Here is a 25,046-nt window from a genome sequence, read left to right as displayed (position 1 = left end):
TGTACTTGAGTATTTGTGTTTACTTTTGTGTGTGTGTATAGGTATCCATTCTACATTGTTAAGCTTCGTAGAAGCTGTGGGCTCCTTGGGTTGTTTTTCTGGTTGGGGTGATCAGTTGTATGGGGTTACTCTTTCCTATGCCCTTATGACCTGTAGCATATGCTTTCAAAAGGACCAGACCACATGGGAATTTTTTATCTTTGAACCTAGGTTAAATCATTTTAATGAGCAGAGAAGGAAATTAGATGAAGCCTTCATAATTTTTATTTCCATATACAGTAATCAGTTAGTGTCCAGTCTCTCTTAGGGTATCTCCAGAATATTATCTTTATTGTCCTGGCCTAGTCCATAGTCTGCTAACTGACCTTAGCTTCCCCTTTGCTCTTTCATAGCTGCTCTTCTTCTTTTAAAGATTTATTTGTTCATATATTGATTTATTTGTGTTTGCATATATGTGTGCCTGTGTGAGTATGTGAGCATATGTTGGGAGGAGGTGCACACAGCTGCACATGCAGAGGCAGGGAGGGACATCAGGTATCCTATTACTTTTCGTCCATATCTTTGTGGCAGGGTCTGCCCCTGAACATTGGACTCCTACCATCTCAGCCAGGTTAAAGCCCAGGGATCTCCTGTTTTCACCCCTCTAGGAGCTGGGATCATAGGCATTTGCAGGGAGGGATGCCTGGCTTGATGTGGGTGCTAGGATCTGATGTTCTGCCTCCTGGGTGCTAGAATTAGAGGCATGTGGCTTCACGCAGCTCATATGTTTTTCTTTAAAATTAAAAAAAAAATTCTTCTGAGTCTGTGTGTGCACAGGTGTGTGTGAAGCCAGGCAAGGGTCTCAGGTATCCCTCGTCGTCATGCTCCACGCGTGTGGGTTCCAGGAATTTGAACTCAGTCCTCATGCTTGGACACCACAAGCTCTTACCTGTTGTGCTGTCTCCTCAGGCCAGGTTTGCTTCCTTAACTCACAAAACTGTACCTCTTTCAGAAGTGTTTAAACTTTTTTTTAAAAAGATTTACTTTTTTTATGTATATGAGTACAAGTATAAGTAGCTGTCCTCAAACACACCAGACGAGGGCATCAGATCCCATCACAGATGGTTGTGAGCCACCATGTGGTTGCTGGGATTTGAACTCAGGACCTCTGGAAGAGCAGTCAGCGCTCTTAACCACAGAGCCATCTCTCCAGCCCATGTGTTTAAGCTTCTGTGTATAAGAAACAGAGATTATAAAGACACCCATTCTCATAACCTCAGTGGCCTTTGACTTGTATCTCCTTTGGGTTCTCTTTAAGGTAGTTTCTACGTGCGCTAACAAGGATGAGAGAAAGCCCTCTCACCAGGAGTCTGACTGCAAATCATTCAGACATAGTGTGGTTTCCACTTCACTACTAAATTAGAATATGCAGATCGAATGTGTTGTGATTACCAGCCTGCACCAGGGACGGGTGCAGTTCAGTACTAGACCACTTGGACAGCATGGCTCACAACCCTGCCTTGGATTCCCAGGGTGGGGGTGGGGGGCTCAGGAGTGGCAGAGGAAGCTGCCCAGAGTGGTGTCTGAGTGTCACAGAGCTTCTGTCTCAGGCTCTACTAGAGGCTGTTAAGATCAACTTCTGGAACAAAGCAAACAAAACCCATGCATCTAGATCGGTGTCCCCACAGCATTATGAGGGTCAAAAGTAGGCTGGGCTTGGTAAAGCACAGAACCTAGAATTTTTGTTTTAGGGCTGAGCTTCATACCACATTGCCTCTAATTCTATCACTCATGAGGAAGAGGCAGGCAGATCTCTGAGTTCAAGACCAACCTGGTCTATAGACTGAGTTCCAGGACTGCCAGGCCCACAAGAGAAACCCTGTCTTGAAAAACAAAACAAAACAGTCTTCGTTTGTTACAGGATACTTTGAAATACATAACTAATAAACATTTTACTTATTAAAAACGAGAAAAATCAAGAAAACCAGTTCTGACCCTACCTCTGCCTCCCTTGGCTTGAAGCTTCTGCCATCTGCAGGTACCCAAGTGTGACTCAGACTTCCTGCATTTGGCCCTGACTCACACATGAGTCATGCTTCTCAGGAACAGTGTCTCTGTGGGTTTCCCTTTTGGCTCTGTAGGATTTTGTTTTGAGCGGGGTTGTGAGCCCTTGTAGCTGCATTGTTCACTTCTGTGCTGTCTAGCATCGTCAAGGCAGTTGGTGGGTCTTGTCAGACCCCTTTTCTGTCCTTTTTACTTTATGGTCTTGGAGACTGAAGTGAGGACCTTGTGTGTACTGAGCACATAGCTACCTAGTTATGTGTCAGGAACCTAGTTATGTACCTAGTTACGTATCAGGAACCTAGTTATGTACCTAGTTACGTATCAGGAACCTAGTTAAACAATGAATGAAATATGGCTCAGTGGGTTAGTGCCACGTCCTGGGTCCCAAGTAGCAGCAGATGCCAACAGAAAATGAACTCAATGGCATCTTTGGAGGCACCGTATCTTACAATGTCACAAATGTCATGTCAGGGCTTTTTACATTTTTCCTTATTTTATACATGTGTGTCTCTTTTACCCTATGGGTCCTTTGTGCATGTATTATTACTTCCAGGTTAGCATTTTCATGGGATACCTGAGGGTGTGAGTGAGGGCTCTCAGGATCTCCAGCTGCCTCTTGTGCCTCTTCTTAGGCTCCTTTCCTCTGTTTCATTCTATTCTTACATATTAGTTTTTGTTTTATCTTTATCTTTGTTTATATTATATCTTATTCCTTAGAAGCATGTTTGCTTTCTAATGAGACACCAAAAGGATATGGATCTGGACGGGAGGGGAGGAGGGAAGGAACCAGAAGGAAGTAGAGGAAGGGAAGACAATGAAGATATATTATGTGAGAAAAGTGTTTTCTTTGTTTTGAGGCAGGGTTTCTCTGTAGCCCTGGTTGACCCAGAACTCACTCTGTGGACCAGGCTGGCCTTGAACTCAGAAATCCACCTGCCTCTGTCTGCTGAGTGCTAGGATTAAAGGCATGTGCCACCATACCTGGCCTTTTCTTTTCTTCCCTTCTTTCTTTCCTCCTGTGTGTGTGTGTGTGTGTGTGTGTGTGTGTGTGTGTGTGTGTGTGTGTTTAATATATATCTATGAATTTACTGTAGCTGTCTTCAGAAGAGGGCATCAGATCCCATTGCAGATGGTTGTGAGCCACCAAGTGGTTGCTGGGAAATGAACTCAGGATCTCTGGAAGAGCAGTCAGTGTTGTAAGCCTCTGAGCCATCTCTCCAGCTCCCTGGCTTTTATTTTCAGTAAGGGGGGAAAAAATGCAAGCAGGAGGAAAAGGAACAAAGAAAGGGAGGGAGAGAGACAGAGATAGAGACAGAGACAGACACACTGGGCTTAGGGAGTCACAGAGTTGGCTCAACAGTTAGGAGCGCCTGTTGCTTTTATAGAACATAGGGGTTTCCCAATGCACATGGTGGTTCACAACCATCTGTAACTCAAGTTCCAGGGTGTCTGATGCTCTCTTCTGACTTCTGTGGGCACCAGGCACGAATATGGCGCACAAACATTCATCTAGGCAAAACGTTTGTATACTTGAATAAGTAAACAAACAAACAAACAAACTGTGCTCAGGCCCGGGAGAGAGGAAGGAGATTGAAAGTTCAGACCATCCTCTGTTCAGGCAAGTGCGAGGCCAGTGTGGGCACAAGAGGCCCTGCCCTGGAATAACAAGCACCAGGTACAGGGGCTTGTCACTAATTTGCTGTTTCCTGAGTGGATACTGGTGTGGAATCTATTTTTATGTGTTCGTTTGCCTTCTGCATATGGTGTCACAGGGCCCATTCAAATATTTTGTTACCTCTTTATTGGGTTGGTAGCTTTCTTCCTCTTGAGTCAACACTCAAGAGAGATCTCAATATTCCAGACGCAAGTCTTTTTTCCAGATTATGTGACTTTCCAAGTGCTTTCTCCTATGTCATTGCTTATTTTTTTCTAAAGACTCTTAAGGAATTTATAAATATTTGTTATAATTGAGAGAGATTCAAGTGGCACAGGAGTGTATGGAGTAAGAGGCACAAGTCCTGGGACTGGAGAGGGGCTCAGCGGTTACAAGTCTGTGGTGCTCTTGCCGAGGTTCCGTTCCTTGTTCCCACATGGCAGCTGACAGATGTCTGAGGACCTGATGCCCTCTTCTAGCCTCCACGTGCATCAGGCACACACAAGATACACCTATGTATGAGCAGGTCCTCATACACATGAAAACAAATAATTTCAAACACCACAGCCAAAGTTCTGTCTTCACTTACCTCCTCCTTTAAACTTTCTGTATGGAGACAGTTAATGTTGGTTATATTTGAGGCCCTTTCCAATTCCTCTTTATAGTTCACTTTTTTTTATTAAATAGTTATGTTTTCTAAGTGACATTTGGTTGTGTGTGTGTGTTTTAAAGATTTATTTATTTCATGTATGTAAGTACACTGTCATTGTCTTCAGACACACCAGAAGAGGGCATCGGATCCTATTACAGATGGTTGTGAGTCACCATGTGGTTGCTGGGATTTGAACTCAGGACCTCTGGAAGAGCAGTCAGTGCTCTTAACCACTGAGCCATCTCTCCAGCCTGTGTGTGTTTTTTAAATTAGCTCTGTCATTTCATATTCAAGTTTTATTTTTAAATCTTTTTCAGACTAATTGTATTTAGGTAGAATCTTCATTAGTCTGTTAAGTGTAGTAAATTTTTATGTTTGTTATATTCTTAAAAGCTATGATTTAGAAAAAAGAGTTTTAGAAGTTAAGGTTAAACAAGTGTACAAAATGTAGTTAGGTTATTTTAGGTTTGCTAAAAATTAATTGGTTGAAATGACTTTAAATGTGTCAATTTTCTCAAAATAAGTAGCAAAAAAGAGCTTATTGGACAAAAAGAATGGTATTGATAACTTTGAAGTTCTGGTTCATTCCCAAATTTTAGATTGTTCATATTTTTCTCTGGTTGATTCTTTTGGGCTGTTTGAAATACCCAGTTCAGAATTGGCACTTTTGTTTGTGTTTGTATTTTTATCTTTATTTTTGAGTGTTTTCAGCCACAATTATAAGAACTTTTTTGTAGAGTAACTTTGATTCAGACAAGTCGCTTTTTCTTTCTCTAGGTATGAATCCTAGGAACCAGAATAAGGACTCTCTAGAGGATGGTGTTTCTACCTCTCCAGACCCAAGTAAGAGGGGCCACTGGATGGTGAGAAGGCAGGCAGTGGGCACTGTGGGGCAGTGAGGGCATGAGCAAGCTCTGTGGGAAGACAGCATCTAGAAAGCCACGTACTATGTGATAGGAAGCTGATATGTGAGGGACTCTTGAGTCTCTCTGATGCCAAAAGAGAGAAGTGTGGTTGAATGACCTGCTCCAGAGTGCGTGATTCATGACATGCGGGAAAGAGTAGACTTCTCACGAAGACCCTCTTGCAGGCAGAAGCCAATCTTAGCTCTTAGACCTAGTATTGTCTCTAAAAAAATCAGAAAGAAACAATGGGCTGTTATTAGGGTCCTTCAGACACACTTATAGTTGAAAATATTTGGCTAGTCAATGTTTGTGTGCAGGGAATCCATTCTACCACTGCACACACTTTATTCTGTGTGGCTATGATGTGTAGCTCTGAGTCTTTTCATCTCCATTGATGATTAATTAACTTAATCCTTTTACAACATTTCATGTTCCTATTACTCATTTTTCGATCAGAAATATTGATTTTACATATTTGTGTGCTGGCACACATCTGCCATAGCACATGCGCATGGAGGCTAGAGGACATCTCATGGACTTGGCTCTCTCCTCCTGCTGGATGGACCCAGGGATCAAACAGATTATCAGCCTCAGTGGCCATTGTGCTAAACCCTAAAGTTTTGTTCTCTTTCTTTCCTTTCTTTTTTTTTTTTAAAGATTTATTCATTTATTATATATAAATACACTGTAGCTGTCTTCAGACACACCAGAAGAGGGCATCGGATCCCATTCCAGATGGTTGTGAGCCACCATGTGGTTGCTGGGAATTGAACTCAGGACCTCTGGAAGAGCAGTCATACTGTTAACTGCTGAGCCTTCTCTCCAGCCCTCTTTCTTTCTTTTTTAAAATTTGTTTTTTATTATTTTGTTTGGATGAGTGTTTTGTCTGCACATATGTCTGGGTACCACATGCATGCCTCATGCTTGAGGACGTGGCGAGCCTCCACGCAGGTGCTGAGAATCAAACCCTGGTCCTTTGCAAGAACAAGTGTTCTTAACCGCCAACTCTCTATCTGCCCCCGCCCTTTGTTTGTTTGCTTTAATTTTGTTAAGCTGAGTGTGGTAACACAGGACTTTAATCCCAGCACTTTGGAAGTCTCATATAATTAGGAGTTCTAGGCCAGCCAGGGCTACATAGTGAGACACTGTCTCAAAACGAAACAAACAAACAAAAAAAAACCAAAACCCAGAAAATGTGGTTATTTTTAATCATACAATCAAACATACGATTTAATTATTTTTATTAGTGACCATTTGGATAGTTTCCAGGTTTGTTCGTTTTGGTTTTTAAGCTAGGGTTTCTCAATATAGCCCAAGCTGGTTGTAAACTTGTAGTATCCATCCTATCTCTGCTCTCCCAGTGCAGGGACTACAGGCGTATGCTATCATGCCCAGCAGAAATCAGTGCTATGAGAGTCAGAAAGGTAGTGAGTGCTGCCTGTCTAAGGCAGCATAAAGATGTAGCTGGCTTTCCACCTCCTCACTGTGGCTTGATTAGGGCTCTTCTGGTTTTACCCAGGAAGTAGGGCTAAGCACAGTTTCTTATTTGTCATGTGGGGAAGTTGGCGTGCAATTTCTGGTGTTGGGTGATGTATTTTGAATTCTGAGGTATTAATGACTCTGTGAGCCCTGCATAGAGAGGGAGTTATGTCCAGTTATGGTCTTCCCCAGGGCATGAGGCATTCTGTCCTTGTACTTAGCATACAATACCTTTTCATCCGTGTGGGAGTGATTGAGGCTGACAAAGCCCCGGGAGATGCACTGTGTTGTAAGCTTGTTACTGCTCATGCACATGCATTTATCATACACAGTGTGTAACTATCCCACACAGTAATCAAAGGTGTGGAGCGGTTGTTGTTGCCCTGGTCTGTTTACTTTTATAGATTTAAAAAATGTCTTCACTTAAAAGATCTTAAAGATTGAGTCAGTTTTATTTAGAGAGATAGCTACCTGACTCTTTTTATCATTTAAATGAAACACTTGAGGGGGAAACATTTATTAAAAAGTGTTTTAAAGGGGTTGGGGATTTAGCTCAGTGGTAGAGCGCTTGCTTAGCAAGCGCAAGGCCCTGGGTTCGGTCCTCAGCTCCAGAAAACAAACAAACAAACAAAAAAAAAAACCAAACAAACAAACAAAAAAAAAAACATTTGTAAAAGGGCTAGAGAGATGGCTCAGCGGTTAAGAGCACTGACTGTTCTTACAGAGGTCCTGGGTTCAAGTCCCAGCAACCACATGGTGGCTCACAACCATCTGTGATATTTGATGCCCTCTTCTGGTGTGTCTGAAGACAGCTACAGTGTACTCATATATAATAAATAAATTAATTAAAAAAATAGTGACATTTTAAAAAAAAGTGTTTTAAAGCCAAGTGTGTAGTGCACATTGTAGCCTAGCCTTCTAGAAGCTCCAGGACAAGTTCAGGGCCAACCTGGGATATATAGCAAGCCTCTGTGAGAGAGGAGGGAGGAGGAGGGAGGGAGATTATTGTGGTGCTGGCTCTGGCATCCCATGGTGGTGGATGGCATCATGATTAGAAAGACTCAGGGAGATCACGTGCAGAAAATGGAAGCTAGAGCACAGATTAGGCAAGGACTACCAGAGCTGCTTCAGGTTTCACTGTGGCAGCGTCCATATTTCTCATATTTCCACTTTGAGACCAAGCCCCAAGTGCATGCGTCTAGTGGAGCAAACCACACAGTGCGGCCTTTGTGCTCTAACTCAGGGGCTTGCCCCCAGGCCAGACTTGGCCATATCTGTAGCATTTCTGGTTTTCACAGTAGAGTGTCTTACTGGCGTCTTGTAAGTAGAGCCCAGCATTGCTCCTCAGCATGTCTCAGGGTCCAGCACATCCCTCTGTAACAGACTGGTGTGATCCAGATGTCAGGAATTAGCTACCAGTGTGGAGGACCTGTTCTATCTAGGGAGCAGATGTCACACTCATGTCTCCAAAGCCCCAGCCTGGTAGCTGTCCGACACCCTCCTTTGGCCCCCTCCTGTCCTTCTGAAGCTATTGTGATTGTGAGAGTGCCCGTCTCTGCTGCTATTCGCTATTCTGTTCCCAATTAGGCTGAGCTTTCTTCCTTTCCTACCCAGGCACTCTGCAGTCCTCGGAAGGAGAGGCTCTGCCCTGAGCCTCTCTTCTGCCCTCAGAATGTTAATTTGCTTTGATGTATAACCCTGCCTGCCCTGCAGTAACCTCACTGGCATTTCAGCTGTACTCATGATCAGCAGAAAATGAAAAATAGCGGCTGTGAACCCATTTGCATGATGGGATTGGATAAGCATGTTTTGCGTTATCTAACAAACTCTGTTTCTCTCTCTTTCTCCCTCCCCCATCCCTTCCCTCTGCTCCCCTTTCTATCCCGGCAATTTCTATCACCTTTTACCATGAACTTCATCCCCACCCTCCCTTCCTTCCATATCCCAAACCTGCCATGGTGACCACATATACCTTTTCCCCGTTGTGCGAGGCAGTTCTGACACTGTCTGCTCCCCCTGTAGTGCCAGGCTTCTGTTGCACAGTTGGAGTGGATTGGAAGTCTCTTACTACTCCTGCATGCCTTCCCCTCACCACTGACTACTTCCCGGACCGTCAGGGCCTGCAGAATGACTACACAGAGGGCTGCTATGATCTCCTCCCAGAAGCAGACATGGACAGGTCAGTGCCCGAAACAAAAGCAGTCAGCTTTGTTTGTGAGGGTCATGGGTATATCGGAACACATGCATAAAAAGAAAACGGAACTTTTTAAGCCTTTCATGTCCTCCTTTAGTATTTGGGAAATTAGATGATGCAAGAACTATTAGTTTCTCTCAAGTTTTGTTGACATAAACAGTTTGTCTTCCTGGATCACATATTTGCTCATGCAGTTGCTTTGGGCACACCGCATCTCATTATCTTTTCTAAGGTCATTCCTCTTCTGTCTTCTTTGTCTACCTGGTTGAACTGAACATTTCTCCTAAAGCTGGTGTGCAGATTATGGGTCTTATGAGCTGCTGTAGAGTGATAATCTGGGGTGAAAGAAGAGAGGGGGGCGCAGTGACTGCTGGTGTCACTGCCCGAGGTCAGGGGTGCCCACATGCTCACTCATTTCTTTTCCAGGAGGGACGAGGAGGGCGTTCAAATGACAGCCCAGCAAGTGTTTGAAGAGTTCATCTGCCAGCGTCTCATGCAGGGTTACCAAATCATAGTACAGCCAAAGACCCAGAAGCCCAGCACTACAGTCCCACCCCCGCTGAGCAGTAGCCCACTCTATAGCAGAGGTAAGTGATCCTTCTTAAAATTACATTTCTTCCTGTCTACTGAATCCTGAGAGTAGCTTTTCTTTTGTGTAGTGATTGTATTAGCTGATGAGATGAAACACTATGACCAAAGCAAGTTGGGGAGGAAAGGGTTTATTTGGCTTAAACATATCACTGTTTATCACTGAAGGATGTCAGAACAAGAACTCACACAGGGCAAAAGGAACTTGAAGGCAGGAGCTGATGCAGAGGCCATGGAGGGTACTGCTTACTGGCTTGCTCCCAATGGCCTGCTCAGCCTGTTCTTGTAGAACCCAAGATCACCATCCTAGGGATAGCATACCCACAGTGGGCTGGCCCTCCCCCACCAATCACTAAGTAAGAAACTGCTTGATAGGCTTGCGTAAGCCAGATCTTATGAAGACATTTTCTCACTGAAACTCCCTTCTGTCTGATGACTATAGCTTGTGTCAGGTTGACATGAAAACCCACTGGCACTTGAGCCCTTTTGAGGGTGGTACAGCTCCGTGGTAGCATACTTGTCCAGCATGCATTAGGCCCTGGGTTCCATCACTAGCACTCAAACACAAAGAAATAACAATGGTAAAGAAAACCACTTCAATCAGGTTTGGTGGCCCAGACATGGTGAGATAAAGGTCAGCCTCCACTACAAAGTAATACCCTATTTGAAAACAAAAACACAAGACCCACTCTAGGAGCTTGAGAGAAGGGTAAGGGCACTGGCTACTTTGCAGAGAGCCCTGGTCTCTGATTCCAAGCTCTCACATGGTGGCTTATTCCCAGTACTACACATACTGTCAATCCCACTGTAGGAAAGTAAAACCAATACCCAAATTCTTTGTTCAAATTAAGTAAACTTTATTTTCTGTCAGACTGGGCTATCTCCCTAAAGCAGGATTTTGGAAAAATAACATCAAACATAGGAGGAGGTGGGGTTTATATAGCCAAAAAAATCCCCAAAACCAAAACCAAACCCAAAACCACTATAAGAATAGGGGGTTTTCAAGGGTTGAGGGATTTCCAAAGGAGTTTTGGTTATGTAGGAACTTGGCTAAACATTTCAAAACTATTTGGAAGAACATCTTACATCTTATCTTATCAGGGTACATTCAAGGTGTGAGTCAAACTTCATAGGGTGCGGAGCATGTCGCATCCCAGAGCTGGTTAAAGCACTGTCAACTTGAATTTTGCAGCAAACAGAAATGAACATGTTCTGACCTTTACAGAATGGCTTCCATCCTTAAGATGGAATTAGGTTGACCCATCAATACATTCAGGCAAACACGGATACAAATAAAAATAACATAAATATTTCATCTTTTTGAGACAGGATTTCTCTGTGTAGCCCTGGACTCTAGACCAGGATTTTTTCACATTTACAGGGTTCCGCCTATTTTTGCCTTCCAAGTACCGTGATTAAAGGTGGTCAACCTTATTCTTCTTAATCTCCCTCCCTCTCTTCTTCTCCATTTCCCTTCCCCCTCCCTCTATTCCTTCATCACTTCCTTTTTCTGTTTTCTGAGACAGGGTTTTACCGTCCAGCCTGTTGTAGACTCTGGCCGGACTATAACTCACTGTATAAACCATGCAGGCTCACCTCAAACCCAAAGGGCTAGTTGTTTCTTCCTTTGAAGTGCTGGCATTTAAGGTATGCACCCCTATGCCTGGCCCTATAATTTTCTTTTCAAAAAGGGGATATGATTAATTTTAGGTATGATATAGTTTGGTTTAGACAACTAGGAATAGTAGAAGGCCAAGTTGATCCTTAGTTATCAAGTATATAGTGAACGTTTTAAAACTGGAAGTGGGTTTCTAGTGTTACACCTACCTGTTACACAACAGGTTCTCAGATGGTGCCTAAATCTAAGTTTACTGTTTGTTTGTTTTTTAATTTATTTGTGGAGCAACACAGTCCACAATGGCCAGCGAGGGGCGTATAAATCCCCCAGAGCTGGAGTTATTCAAGCGGTTGTGAGAGGTCTAGCGTGAGTGCTGGGACCAAGCTCAGGACTTCTGGACTAGGAGTATGTGGTCCTCACTACTGAGCGTCTCTCCGACCACTGCGCTTTTTATTGTGTCTTTGTTTTTTTTCCTGGACCTCACGCACAGGAAACAAGTTCTCTACTCATTTATACATTTGTTCTTTTCCCCCTAGTCTGTGTTCATCTTTCTTCTTAATTACTGAAGCTCAGTGACCCGATTCAAGCATGAGCCACCCACTAGTGACTAGCAGGTGACCCTAACTGAGGAAGAGACAAGCTGTGGAGAACTCGTCTCAAATAAGTGTAACAGGAGGAATCAAGTGTGGATGCCTGGAGTTGGAAAGCAATAATCATGTCCTGAAATAGCCAGTGACTGTCTTGGTCTCTGGCTTCTTCGTTGTTCCCAATGAAGCCTCCACTTCCCTATTTGGCCAGTGTAAAACTTCAGATCATTGTTGGTTCTAGTAAAGCTCCTCTGGCCAGCAAATTAAAGAAGTCTGGATCTGGTGTGTGGACTTAGTTGGCAGCCAGTCCAGGCCTCGTAGATGAAGCTGTGGGCCTCTGATATTCTCTTAGAAGTCACCTTTGACGTTTGTGACTTGCTGCCTTCTCCTCACATTGTACAGCCTCCTGGTTTTGTTCTTTGTTTGTTTGTTGTTTGTTTGTTTGTTTGTTTGTTTTTAAGGCAGGGTCTTTTATAGTCCAGGCCGGTCTTAAACTCTTGATCTTCCTGCTTCACCTCCCAACTATTGGGGTTCAGGTGTTTTCTGTCACACCTGGCTTCATCTGTGTGACCCTTTCGGGGTGCCACGACCATTTTGGGAGGTTGCTATGGTCACCACTGTACCACCAACGCACTTTAACGGAGACCATTTTGGATTCATCCCCTTTACTTCCACAGTGGAGATGACAGTGCCTGGAATGTAATGAACAGTAAATAATATATGTGGTCACTCATTCACTTATTCATTCGACAATGTTTTTGACACTGCTAGGCAGGGAAATTTATAGCTCAATAAAGAGAAATGCGTCTGCTGTGATAAAGACTGGGAGGGAAAAGTCAGTTCAAGTCCCGTGAGACCTCTTTAGCTTGGAGTTTGGTGTGGTTTGGAGGCTTGGGGATGAGGTGGTGTTTGAACTTAAACCTGAAATAATGACTTCTGTAAGTCATCAGGAGAGATGGGGAAGTTGAAGGGACGAGCATGCAGGAGAAGAGTCAGTTTGTGTGTGTGCAGGACAGCCTTGTAGCAAGAAACATTGTGATAATTTTTGCATACCAAAAAGAAAGCTACTGTTTAAAAAAAAATTACCCCTAAGAAGGAAAGGGAATTTTCTGAGGCGCCTGAGGCTGCTGCTAGCTGTACAGAGAGCAGCACAAAGAAAAAGAAAAAGTCCCAGAAGGCACGGGAGGAGGATTAGAGTGGACCTGCTTGGTGGGAGGGCACCTTATAGTGGCAGCTCCTCCTGCCCATGATAAACCCCAATAAAAAACACAAAACCAGAAAAAAATAAATAAAATTTTAAAAAAATGAAAGAAAGCTAGTGTTAGAGTGCCCTGGAGTTGTGGCTAGACATGTTAGTTCACACAGGGCCTCGGGAAGAGTTTAACTTTTTAACCCAAGGAGCAGTAATTAATTTACTTTTAGATGTCATCTAGTCTGCCTACCTTGAGTTGATAGTTAACGTCCCTTAGGAATCTGTAATTCTAGCATCTAGTCTGGTCCTGACTGATTCGTGGCCCTTATTCTTCATGGCTAGCTGTCAGAGGAGAGCTCTTATTTCCCTGATAATATAAATTACGGGGATCCTGTTACTATCGTTACTTGGAAAGTTGCTTTCACAGCCAAGTCATGCTGCTCCCTGTTCCGGGTTTATTGATCGCAAAGGACCTGTTCCAGCTGAATCTTGGGGTTTCTGTACACCCCGGGAGGCACACATTAACTGAACTACGAATTCCTGTTTGCTTACTGGGGTCTCCTGGTGAGGATGAGGTGCTGGGGAGCTGAGCTGGATGCTCTTCCTGACAGCCAGCAGGTTGTTGGTAGCAGAAATGAAGGGTGCTCATGGGGTCCTCTTTAGCTGCAGAAAGCAGGACTTACGGAGATTTGAAACAATCACAGTCAGATCCTCTCAGACTCTGCTGCCCTTTATTCTCCCGAGCACTTCAAGTAGCCTGCCCCTTGTGACCGTTTCTCTGAGCTGAACAAGAGAGAGCAGCACACTTTGTTTGCAGGTCGTGAGGATCTTGCCTGGGCTGGGCTGCTGCTCTTTGCTTGCTTGCTTGTTCGTTATTGTTTGTTTGAGACAGGGTTTCTCTATAGTACCATCTGTCCTGGACCTCACTCTGTAGACCAGGCCAGCCTCACACTCAGAGACCTGCTGCCTCCGCCCCTGAGTGCTGGGATTAAAGGCGGGTACCAGCACCGGCTTGCTTGTTCTTTATAGCACAGTTTTATTCTTTTGAACACTTGTCATATTTTTCTGATTCCTTGTCATTCCTGACTCTGCTGTGTTTAATTCAGTTAAACCTACTCTGGGCAAGGCCTTTTTAAAAGGAGCTAATATAAAAATAAACTATATTTAGATTTGGCCTCTTGGAACTTTATTTTAAATTTAAGTTTAATTTGTTCTTGAGGCAAGGATTCACTGTGTTGCCCAGTTTTGCCTCTAACTTCAAGACTCAAGCAATCTGCCTGTCTTAGTGTCCTGGGTTGCTGAAGCTATGGATATGCACTACGGTGCCTGAGTCCGTAAACCTCTTGAGAGTTTTTATTTGGAGAGACACACACCTAAGGAACTACATATAAGATACTCACAAGGCTGGCGGTGTCTGACAGCTTTCTCCAGGAAGTTGCCTTTGATGGTGATATTAATTTACCCATAAGATGGGCTGGAGAGACGGCTCAGCCAGTAAGGGCACTTATGCTATGCTTGATGACCTGAATGAGTTTGATCCCCAGAACCCACATACAGGACAAACTGTCTTCTGACTTCCACATGTGCATGCTATAGTTGACATATGTTCTTAAACTCCTGCACGAATACACAAAAAGTAAATAAGTGTGGACCTTTTTTTTAATCCATAATATTTCAGTTAGTGGTTCAGGAATAGAATGCAGAAGCAGTATCCAAGCAGATGTGTGGGGCAAAAATTGCATAAATAAGTAAGTGCTCCTTTCAGACCGAAGCTGGGAGGAGCCATGGGGAGGAGTTGGAGCGCAGGCCAGGAGGTGAGGACCTAGATGTGCTGGGGTGGATGGAGCTTCGTTCAATCCCACAGTTTCCCCAAACCTATTAACGTTCACTCCAGAGGACTGCATTAGGGTTGGAGTGGGCATCTGAGTGCTTTTAGCACTTTCTTCTCTGATTCGCTATTAGGTGGTTTAATGACGGAATTATCTGACAGTTTCTGGAATTTTATTTTTTAACCAAGAATGAAGCTTCTGTGAGTTGCCTCTCAAAACATTTGTTTCTTCTTTTGTTTCTCTTTATTTGTATCTTTGTGGATAAAAGCAATCATTTTCTCTACCAGGCCTTGTGTCCCGAAACCGCCCTGAAGAGGAGGGCCAGTATTGGCTGAGTATGGGCAGAACCTTCCATAAGGTGACACTTAAGGACAAGATGATCACAGTGACTCGTTACCTTCCCAAGTGAGTCCTTGGACGTTTACTGTCCTCGGTTACCATCTTGAATTTTGTCTATATACTAAATTATGTGTATTAGACAAGATGTGGATAGGAAATAGAATAAGTCCCTTAGAATTTTGGCTTTGCCTTAAAATAACTTTAAGTTTATAGTTTACTACTTCCAAAAGGCAACTGATTCAGTTTATAAAGTATAGCATGATCACATCAAGCATATTAAAGTCAAAGAAAAGAATGATAAGTTTAAGAAGAGCTGAGAAACGTTCATCAGTCTTCTAGGATGGACTGATTTCTGTATTGGGGGACTGAGCCCAGGACAGTACTAAGTAAAGTTCTTGTACAGGATAGTACCAGTACAGTGAGACAGAGAAGGGTGGCGGTGGTCGTGGTGGCGGTGGTCATGGTGGCGGTGGTCGTGGGCAGTGGCAGCGGAGTGCTTGGATGGCTTTTAAGTATCCAGGCATGCCTTTGTCTTTTCAGGTACCCTTATGAATCTGCCCAGATCCATTACACCTACAGCCTCTGCCCTTCCCACTCTGACTCAGAGTTTGTCTCCTGTTGGGTGGAATTCTGCCATGAACGGCTAGAGGAATACAAGTGGAATTACTTAGATCAGTACATTTGTTCTGCCGGCTCCGAAGATTTCAGGTTAGAGAGCGGCTTCACCTTCCCATCCCCGCTGCTTTGGATATGTGCATCTTTTAACACCTTTGTCCTTTTGTCTGATGTCTGTTTTGATTTCCCTAAAATGGGAAGAACAGAACATACCTGCATGTGTTAAGCTCTGTGTGGCTAATTAACAGTGACAGTTACATAGCAGTGTGAGTCTACTCAATGCCACTGGCAAACACAGTTAAAATGGGCTAAAGTGATATATTTTATCGTGTATATTTTATTGCAGTTGGAAGGAGAAACTCAGTTACAATGTGGCTTTTGGTGCAAGTGTCACATAGAATATGAACTCAGTAGAGGAACTGAGGCCCATAGAGATTGTAGGATGTGCCTGAGGCCACCTAGCTACAGCCATGATTCAGCATTGTCTTATGTAAATTAGTCTTTGTGTGTGTGCTCACGTGTGCTTGTGTGCAGAGCTAACATTTTTAGCAAACATAAAGATTCATATTACCCTGTGCTTTTAGCATTCCCTCATTGTCTGGTAGCCTTGTGGCTGTGGTTGTCTCATATGTAATGTTATATAATGTCTCATATATAATCTTTTCTATCTGCTTTGCAATTGAGAGCGGGCAGCTGCTTCACTGGGGGTGGGGGCACAGGGGCGTCTCACGGCTCTGGGGTTAAAGGGAAGCCACCTTGTGGTCTTCCTTGTGATTTTGTGTGTAGTGTCTTGGGGCAGCAAAGCAGGACTACAGAGAGCACCCTGGGAGGCCTTTCTTACCACCACTCTGCCACCTCCACTATAGCTTAATCGAGTCTCTGAAGTTCTGGAGAACCCGATTTCTACTACTGCCAGCCTGTGTCACTGCCACCAAGCGCATCACAGAAGGGGAAGTGCACTGTGACATCTACGGGGACAAACCCCGTGCAGATGAAGATGAGTGGCAGCTTCTAGATGGCTTTATTCGCTTTGTAGAGGGCTTGAACCGCATCCGCAGGCGCCACCGGTCAGACCGCATGATTCGGGTAAGGTTTGTTTCTTGAGCTCCTGGCTCCCGCAGCCAGCCTGGTGCAGTCCATTCCCCTGTTCTCTCATCAGCCAGATGACTTAGCTCATGTGACTACCATGTGGGATCAGCCACATGACTACCCAACATGTGCCTGAAATTCCAGTCAGGATGTTCCCACCTGTTGTTGTAGGATGAAAGAGAGGACATTGGTGCCAACAGTGACTGGACCTTGCTCTATGACTAGCTGCCCCTTCTAGCTGAGGACAGAGCAGCCATTGTGTAATCCCCAAGTGGGACCCCGGATCAGGCACTGAAGTACTGAATTACAGAGTAAAAGCTCTTGAGAGGTTAACAGCAGCTGACCTTCCTTTTAGAAAGTGTCCGTCACTTTCCTTTCAGTCATACACTGCCACTCTGTGGAGAAACTGAGGCTTATGAAGGCTACAGGATAGACCTGAAGCCACCCAGGCAACAACCACAGGCAGATACACAATTGAGCATTTTTTTCTTAAATTAACATATAGTACAATCGACTCGTGTGTGTGTGTGTGTGTGTGTGTGTGTGTGTGTGTGTGTGTGTGTGTACAAAATACAGGAATTCATGTTACCAAACACCACAATCAAAATAAATGGTTAAATGGTTCTGGGCTGGAGAGATGGCTCAGTGGTTAAGAACCCTGACTGCTCTTCCAGAGGTCCTGAGTTCAAATCCCAGCAACCACATGGTGGCTCACAACCATCTGCAATGAGATCTGATGCCCCCTTTGTTGTGTCTGAAGACAGCTACAGCGTACTCATATACATAAAATACATAAATAAATAAATATTTAAAAAAATAAATAAACAAATGGTTCCTCAGAGGTAGACCACCTGCCTGACATTTGACAAACTGACTCTGATCCCCCAACTCAAAGGACAAACAAAACCGATTCATGCTGCCCTTTGCAGTTACAGCCTTCCGATCTCTATCTCCTAGCAACCACTAGTCTTTCCAATGTTTTTAAAACGATATCATACAATATAAAGCCATTTGGGGCTTGCTTCTTTTAATAGCTTTCTGCTTTGGGGTTCATTCTAGTTTGTATATTAGTAGTTCATTAATTCTAATCCTGTGATAGTGGTCCTTCATCAACCCTATTTTTAACCTCAGGCTCCGTTTCCCATATCAGCTACCATCTATCTATACACAAGATCAGTTGTGCATGGAAACATTTAGAATATTTGTGTGAGAAGAGCCAACGTTACTTTGCATTCCAGTTCCAGTGCGATTTGCAGTTACTTGGTTACATCAACCTCTCTGAGCCTTCGCTCCTTCTATGTCCACTGAACACAGAGGCTGTGTCCCTCTGCTGGGTTAGCTGGGTTCCTCTGCTGTGTCCCTCTGCTGGGTTAGCTGTGTTCCTCTGCTGGGTTAGCTGTGTTCCTCTGCTGGGTTAGCTGTGTTCCTCTGCTGGGTTAGCTGTGTCCCTCTGCTGGGTTAGCTGTGTTCCTCTGCTGTGTCCCTCTGCTGGGTCCAAAGAAGCAACAGTGTGAACCGAGAAGCAGGGAAGTCTCAGAGCCCCCTGGGCTAACGAACCGTCTCCTCCTCCATGCTTTAGAAAGGGACTGCCATGAAAGGCTTGCAGATGACCGGGCCCATCTCCGCACACTCTCTCGAGTCAACGGGCCCCCCAGTCGGGAAGAAAGGAACCTCAGCTCTGTCTGCCCTGCTGGAGATGGAGGCTAGTCAGAAGTAAGTACCTGGTTACAAAGGGACCTCTCTCCAGGGACCCAGTAGGCTTTAAGGCATCTCAGGGCCTCAGTTGTCTGACCAAGGTGAAGTATAATTTCCATATGTAGTTCAGAGGTACGGGGCTAGAGAGGTATCTCAGCAGCTAAGAGGAGTAACTGCCTAACTTTAGTTCCCAGCACCCATGCTGGCACCCACATGTTTGCAACTGCAGCTCTAAGGGTTCTACCACCTTCTGTGACCTCTGTGGACACGGTACATACATGGTGTACAGACTTACATGTAAGCAACAGGCATTTACATGAAATAAAGCTAAGTTTGTTTTTTTTAAAGGAAGACATTTACATGGCCAGAAAGTGAAGCTAATACCTGTGGAGTGTCAAATACAAAACAGGCCTGCAGTTAAACACTTGAAGTCTGGCTTTTTATTCAAACTACAGACACAAGATTTGAGCCACAGAACATTTTCTTTAGTTTTTTCTTAAAGTTTGTATGGGTATCATGTATGCATCTCTGTATGTCGCCCATTCCCACACACATGTTATAGAGGCCGAAGGAGGACGCTGCCTGTCCTTCTCTGTCACTCTCTACCTTGTTTCCTCACAAGGTCTCTCACTAAAGCTAGAGCTTAGCCTATTGGCTGGGCCAGCTGGCCATCAGGCTCTCAGACTCTGTCTCCCCCTGTTCCACAGGCCTGAGGTTACAGGCACACCTGCCTATAACTGGCCTTTAAGTAGATGCTGGGGATCTAAACTCATCTCTGTGCTTGTTCGGCAAGCACTCTCTGTTTTAATCAATGGTGCCCACATATGTCTGTGCACCATGTGGGTACCTGATGCCTGCAGAGCCAGAAGACGGACTTAAGGAGGATGGTAACTTAACCAGGGTCATCTGTAAGTGAAACATATGCTCTTAACTACCGAGCCGTCTCCCAGCCCTGTCTATGGTTAATCTTGTTATTATTTTCATTTTTGTATTTGTTTTAAGATAAGTCTGGCAATGTAGCCTAGGTTAGCTTAAAATCTTTGTTGTAGTTTTCTATCATCTCAACCTCGTGGTATGCCTTCCTTAGCCTCCTGGGAGCTGGGATTAGTAGGTATGGACCACCATGCTTGTCTTAATTAGGGAATGGGATCTTGCTATGTTGTCCAAGATGTGCTCAAACTCAAGTGATCTTCCTGCCTCAGCCTCCTGAGTCTCTGGGATGCCAGAGACATCATATCTCCTGGGAGATGGAGGTACGGGTGAGCTGCCTCACGTGGGTGCTTGGAACTGAACTGGGGTCTTCTGTAAGAACAGTGTGCTCTTACAACCACTGAGCCATCTCTCCAGCCTATGTAGCCAGGGATGACTTTGAACTCCTGATCTTTGTGCCTCTACCTCCCACATGACAGAGCTACATGTCTGTGTCACTGTACACAGCCCTCTCCCTGAGGTGACTCGTCTTGCACCTTCAGTCATGCACTTGATTACGTGGCCCCATTATAAATAGCAAATGCTGCAGTTGACAGTACATCATTTGAATGACACCTGGCTTTGTGAGGAGGACATGGAGAGTACCACAGGAACTGGGATATAAGATGGCCGTGCAGTATGCAAAGAGTTTCTGGGGGAAGGTGGAACCCAGCAAAAAGAGGAAGCATTACTATGTATGTGCAGATGAGTCCTGTCCACTCTCATCCCCCAAGGTAGATTTGCTTCCCTTGTCTGCTTGCCTGCTTCTTGGACCTACATCAGTCAGATTACCTGACAGTTTTCTACTGAGGATGGAGGATTTCAGTCTGCTGGTTTCATTGTAGATATGTAGTTTATGAAGTTATAGAAGGTGGGATGATGGGGGCTCCTTGTACAGATGTTATGCGGTGGGGTTCGGGGAGGCCCTGTCTACCCTATTGTATGGTTCCATGTTGCATCTAGTAAGAACTCTCACACATTGGCTTCAGAAAGTAGAGGTGATTGGGCAAGAGGGCTTGAGGTATGGAAAATTCATCTGGAGACAGTGTGGAGAGTCGAATAGCAGGCCTCCCTTCCATGGTCTCGTAGCGGGAGGATTCACTTAGCACATTTGGTTTTGTTATAATGAAAAGTTTGAAACAGATGGAAAAATGTGGACTGAGTCGAATGGTAAGTCCCTCTCTAGTTACCCGTTGCAGTGGTCATCTGCCCTTGGCCACTCCTGTTTGATTTATAGCCCGTGGATCTTTATATTTTTATATTCCCTTTTATTTCTCAATCCCACTCTTATCTCAATTACACTCTTATCTGTAATAAATTTGTTTTCTTTTAAAAAAAATACCAAACCAGGATGGCAAGATGATTCAGCAGGTCAAAGTATTTGCCACCAAGACTTATGGCGTGGGTTTTATTCCTGGGACCCACATTGTGGCATTGAGAATTGACCCATGAAAGTTGTCCTCTGACTTCAACACTTGTACTGTGGCAGGTGTGCTCCCAGTTAAAAAATGTGACTTGAAAAAAGTTAATATAATATCCTAATTTATTATAAAATTATAATTCCTTAATATTATAAAATATGTTTTCAGTGTCTTTGGCAAAAATATGTCTCTTAGTTAGGGATCTTATTGCTGTGATTTAAACACTGTGACCAAAAGCATCTTGGGGAGATTTCTTTGACTTATGCTTCCACATCACTGTTCATCATTGATGGAAGTCAGGACAGCCACCCCAGCAGGACTAGAACTGCTGCAGAGGTCAGGGAGGGGTGCTGCCTACTGCCTTGCGTCTCATGGCTTGCTCAGCCTTATTTCTTTTTTTTTTTTTTATTAACTTGAGTATTTCTTATATACATTTCGAGTGTTATTCCCTTTCCCGGTTTCCGGGCAAACATCCCCCTCCCCCCTCCCCTTCCTTATGGGTGTTCCCCTCCCAACCCTCCCCCCATTACCGCCCTCCCCCCATAGACTAGTTCACTGGGGGTTCAGTCTTAGCAGGACCCAGGGCTTCCCTTTCCACTGGTGCTCTTACTAGGATATTCATTGCTACCTATGAGGTCAGAGTCCAGGGTCAGTCCATGTATAGTCTTTAGGTAGTGGCTTAGTCCCTGGAAGCTCTGGTTGCTTGGCATTGTTGTACATATGGGGTCTCGAGCCCCTTCAAGCTCTTCCAGTTCTTTCTCTGATTCCTTCAATAGGGGACCTATTCTCAGTTCAGTGGTTTGCTGCTGGCATTCGCCTCTGTATTTTCAGCCTTATTTCTTATAGAGCCCAGAACCACCAGCCTAGGGATGGCACCACTCATAGTGAACTGGGCCTGTCCCAAAATCACTGATTAAGAACATGCACTATAGGCTCGCCTTCAGCCTAAGTGTCCAGAGGCATTTCCTCAGTGGGCGTTCCCTCTGAGATGGCTCTAGCCTGCACGGTGTGTTTTCAGGGATGAGTCCCACGCCTAGAATGGTTGGTGGGTGGGTGCCAGGAGGTAGGGTTTGGTTGCAAGGAAAGGTCTATAGATAGAGAGGTGCAAACAAAAACAGAATACCTGTAAGCCTGCAGATGGGAAAGTGGCAAGATGAGTCCTCCTGAGAGCGCTGGGCTCTTGTTGGGAAGACCAGGAAAGGCCTCCGGATTCTGCCAGCAGGTTCTCCCTGACTTCAGAGAAGAACGAGAAACATGTTTCTGGGAGTGGTGTGAAAATGGAGGTAAAAAATATCTTAATTTAATTTGTCGGTGAGTCACTATTTAGTATGCACCAATGAGCCTCTTTCTGCTCAGACTGGGAAAAGCAAGCCATCTTGTGCTTTTAGCATTCCCTGGGGTGGATGATGAGGCTTTCAGCTAACCCATGACAAGAGCCAGGTCAGAGATTTGAGGCACTTCCTTGCCCCAGATGACTGCTCCTGGCTGATGTGCTTGGTTTTGGGGAGACTGAAGGTAGATTAACTACACAGTGCTTTTTTTTTTCTTTTTTGGTTTTTCAAGACAGGGTTTCTTTGTGTAGCCCTGGCTGTCCTAGAACTCACTCTGTAGATCAGGCTGGCCTTGAACTCACAGAGATCTTGCCTCTGACTCCTGAGAGCTGGGATTAAAGCTTGTTTGCTTTTCTCTCTCTTCTACTATAGTAAGCAGATTCAGTTGTATTTGTTGTGAAGGCCAGCATTACAGGAACATGAGAAAGGGCTTTCTTTTTATAGTCTTGCTGACTTACTATAACTGTCTCCTCCGGTTCCCTGCCGGCCTTTATCCATATGCACATTCCCTTCATCAGACTCTTGTTGAGAGTCAGCTCCATGCTGACTAACAGCAGTGGGTTAGCCTGGGCAGCAGATAGTGGCCTGAAACCTTTTCTGCTTTTATGGGATGAGGATATCCCAATGTAGACAGACATTCTCATTCTATGCAGAATGGCTTCATGCTAAAAATAGTTTAACAGTGTGATAGTGCCCCACCCACCTATAAGTAAAAGATGTTTGCTTCCTTGTATCTTGTGTTTAGTATAAACTGACTTCCTCCTGCCAATCACATGGTGCAGGCTTTGTGTAGGACTGGCTGCTTTCCCTCCTTCCTCAGAATACACTGTGCCCTGTACATGTTCTCACATCTACGTGTATTCACTGTAGCAGGTTCTGAACTATTGGACAGGAACAGTCTCACCCAGGTATGAATGCCTTCCTGGTGTGGGGTTAGCACCTAGAAACCAGTTCACTCAATGCGGGTGGTTATGTGCATATGAGGCATCTGAGGCTGCCATTGCTGTCCCAGTCATAGCCCATTGTTGCAGCCATCAATACATGCCAAAGAAAGTCATAGTGTGTGCTTGCGGATGTAACTGGGAAGAAAACTGAGTGAAGAATATATTGTAGTGTGATAGAGAAATACAGTTTGATATTGGCGGACAAAGATGAGAAGCAAGTGTGTCTTCTGCTTCTCCTATAAAGTGTACCTCAGAATAACCAAGTAGTTGCAGATTTTTTTTCTTTCTAAAATATTCTTGCTAATAAATAACAGAATGCTAGAATATCACTGTATCAATGTAGAATATTCACTAAAGAATTAAAGGAACTGGGGACTCATCAGTACACAGCTCACAGAGGAAGAATCCTTGCCCCCCAGTTGAACCTAAATCTAACTAAACTTTTAGGTCTAGCTCATAGTCCTCAGGAAGTCCAAGGAAGAAAGCGTGAACAATAAAGGACTCAGCACATCTGGACTGTATACATCATGGGGTAAGCTGCAAGGGTAGGAGTGAGGCGTTCACCTTCAAAGAGATGGAAGAGATTTTTCAACTGCAGACACGGGCCTTCACAGACTCTTGTTTTGGACACACTAACATTTTTGAGATAGTTGGGCAAATATTTGGTTGTGGTTACGTTTCTTTAAAGGTTATTTTCTTTTAGAGATATTGCTGTGGTACAGCTAAAATGACATGTGAATGATTTGTTTCTAGGTAATTAGCATGAGTAGACAGGGAAATAGAGGAAACAATTTTCGAGTATGTAATTTTAATGGCTGAACATGCAGGGTTGCCTATAAATTATCCTCTCCTTTTATGTATTTTACCTTTTATTTATATTTGATTATCTCACAGCCAGGTAGCAAAAGTGGTAGAGCACTTGCCGTGGTGGACATGAGAACATGGGCTTGATCTCTTCATCCACCCACCCCACCCCCACCCACCCCACCCACCCACGTAGAGTCAGAATGAAAAATGCTACAGATTAGGTTGCCGGGGAAACAGACCAAAATATGATGTAAGCTATTTATTAAGGAGAATTCTTAGGTTTAACACCTCTGGGAAGGAGTGGAAAGAAACAGATTTGGGCACTGTACAGTCACATACCCAGTGACAGCCTCAGTGGTACTTACGTGGGCACTGGAACTAGAGGGTGCAGCTTTCAGCGGTAACGCAGATGTTGACAACACAGCTTTCCTTGACTGTGGCTGTTCAGGGGAGGGGCATGAGCTTAGGCCAGCACGCTCTGCAGTTGGTGCTGTCCCTGCCACTTATATAATGTGCCCGTCTGCGGAAAAGGATAGGCTAAGAATTCGGCTGTGCAGTACTCATCGCAGCAGTCCAATGGGTCCTCTGCATCCCCCAGAATCAACCTGGGAGGAGGACAGAGCCAACCCCTGTAGATTGTTCTCCAACTTCGAACACGGGTTTTGTGGCATGTGCTACACCACACCCCAGTAAATAAATGTAGAATTCTTTTCTTTTACACAAAGTCTGTACTAAATGCATAGACTTTTTTCTGATCCCCTGAACGGTGCTGTGTGATATGGTATTTATATTATATTGGTTATCATAAGTAATATAAAGTAGTTTAAAGTATATGGAGGATTTAAAAAACAACAACCCAGTCATGGTAACACATGCCTATCATTCCCATACTAGAGAGGTAAAAGCAGGACACTTAGGAACTCTGGATCATCCTTAGCTACATAGAAAGTTGGAGGCTAGCCTGAGCTGCATGAAACCCTGTCTCAAAAAAGATGAAGGGGCTGGAGAGATGGCTCGGTAGTTAAGAGCACTGGCTGCTCTTGCAGAGGACCCAGTCTTCTGGGAGTTAGTGTATCCACATGGGGATGTGAGTCA

General features: G+C 44.4%; 1 protein-coding gene across 32 annotated transcripts in view; it reads left to right on the top strand.

The window, feature by feature from the left end:
• Nucleotides 1-25,046, top strand: part of Depdc5 (DEP domain containing 5, GATOR1 subcomplex subunit) — a 130,616-nt gene that overhangs the window by 64,589 nt on the left and 40,981 nt on the right. For 21 of the 32 annotated variants that reach the window (XM_063273173.1, XM_063273168.1, XM_039091988.2 and 18 more), the window contains 7 exons: nt 5,127-5,192; nt 8,729-8,912; nt 9,354-9,514; nt 15,029-15,146; nt 15,621-15,788; nt 16,562-16,781; nt 18,364-18,497. In XM_063273173.1, coding sequence (XP_063129243.1) covers nt 5,127-5,192; nt 8,729-8,912; nt 9,354-9,514; nt 15,029-15,146; nt 15,621-15,788; nt 16,562-16,781; nt 18,364-18,497 — 1,051 coding nt within the window. The remainder of the gene's footprint in view (nt 1-5,126; nt 5,193-8,728; nt 8,913-9,353; nt 9,515-15,028; nt 15,147-15,620; nt 15,789-16,561; nt 16,782-18,363; nt 18,498-25,046) is intronic. The other 11 variants (NM_001107229.1, XM_063273171.1, XM_063273182.1 and 8 more) reach the window with 2 other exon arrangements.

The sequence above is a fragment of the Rattus norvegicus genome, chromosome 14 (genome assembly GCF_036323735.1).
Source record: "Rattus norvegicus strain BN/NHsdMcwi chromosome 14, GRCr8, whole genome shotgun sequence".
Taxonomy (NCBI): domain Eukaryota; kingdom Metazoa; phylum Chordata; class Mammalia; order Rodentia; family Muridae; genus Rattus; species Rattus norvegicus.
This window is presented reverse-complemented; position numbering and strand designations above follow the sequence as displayed.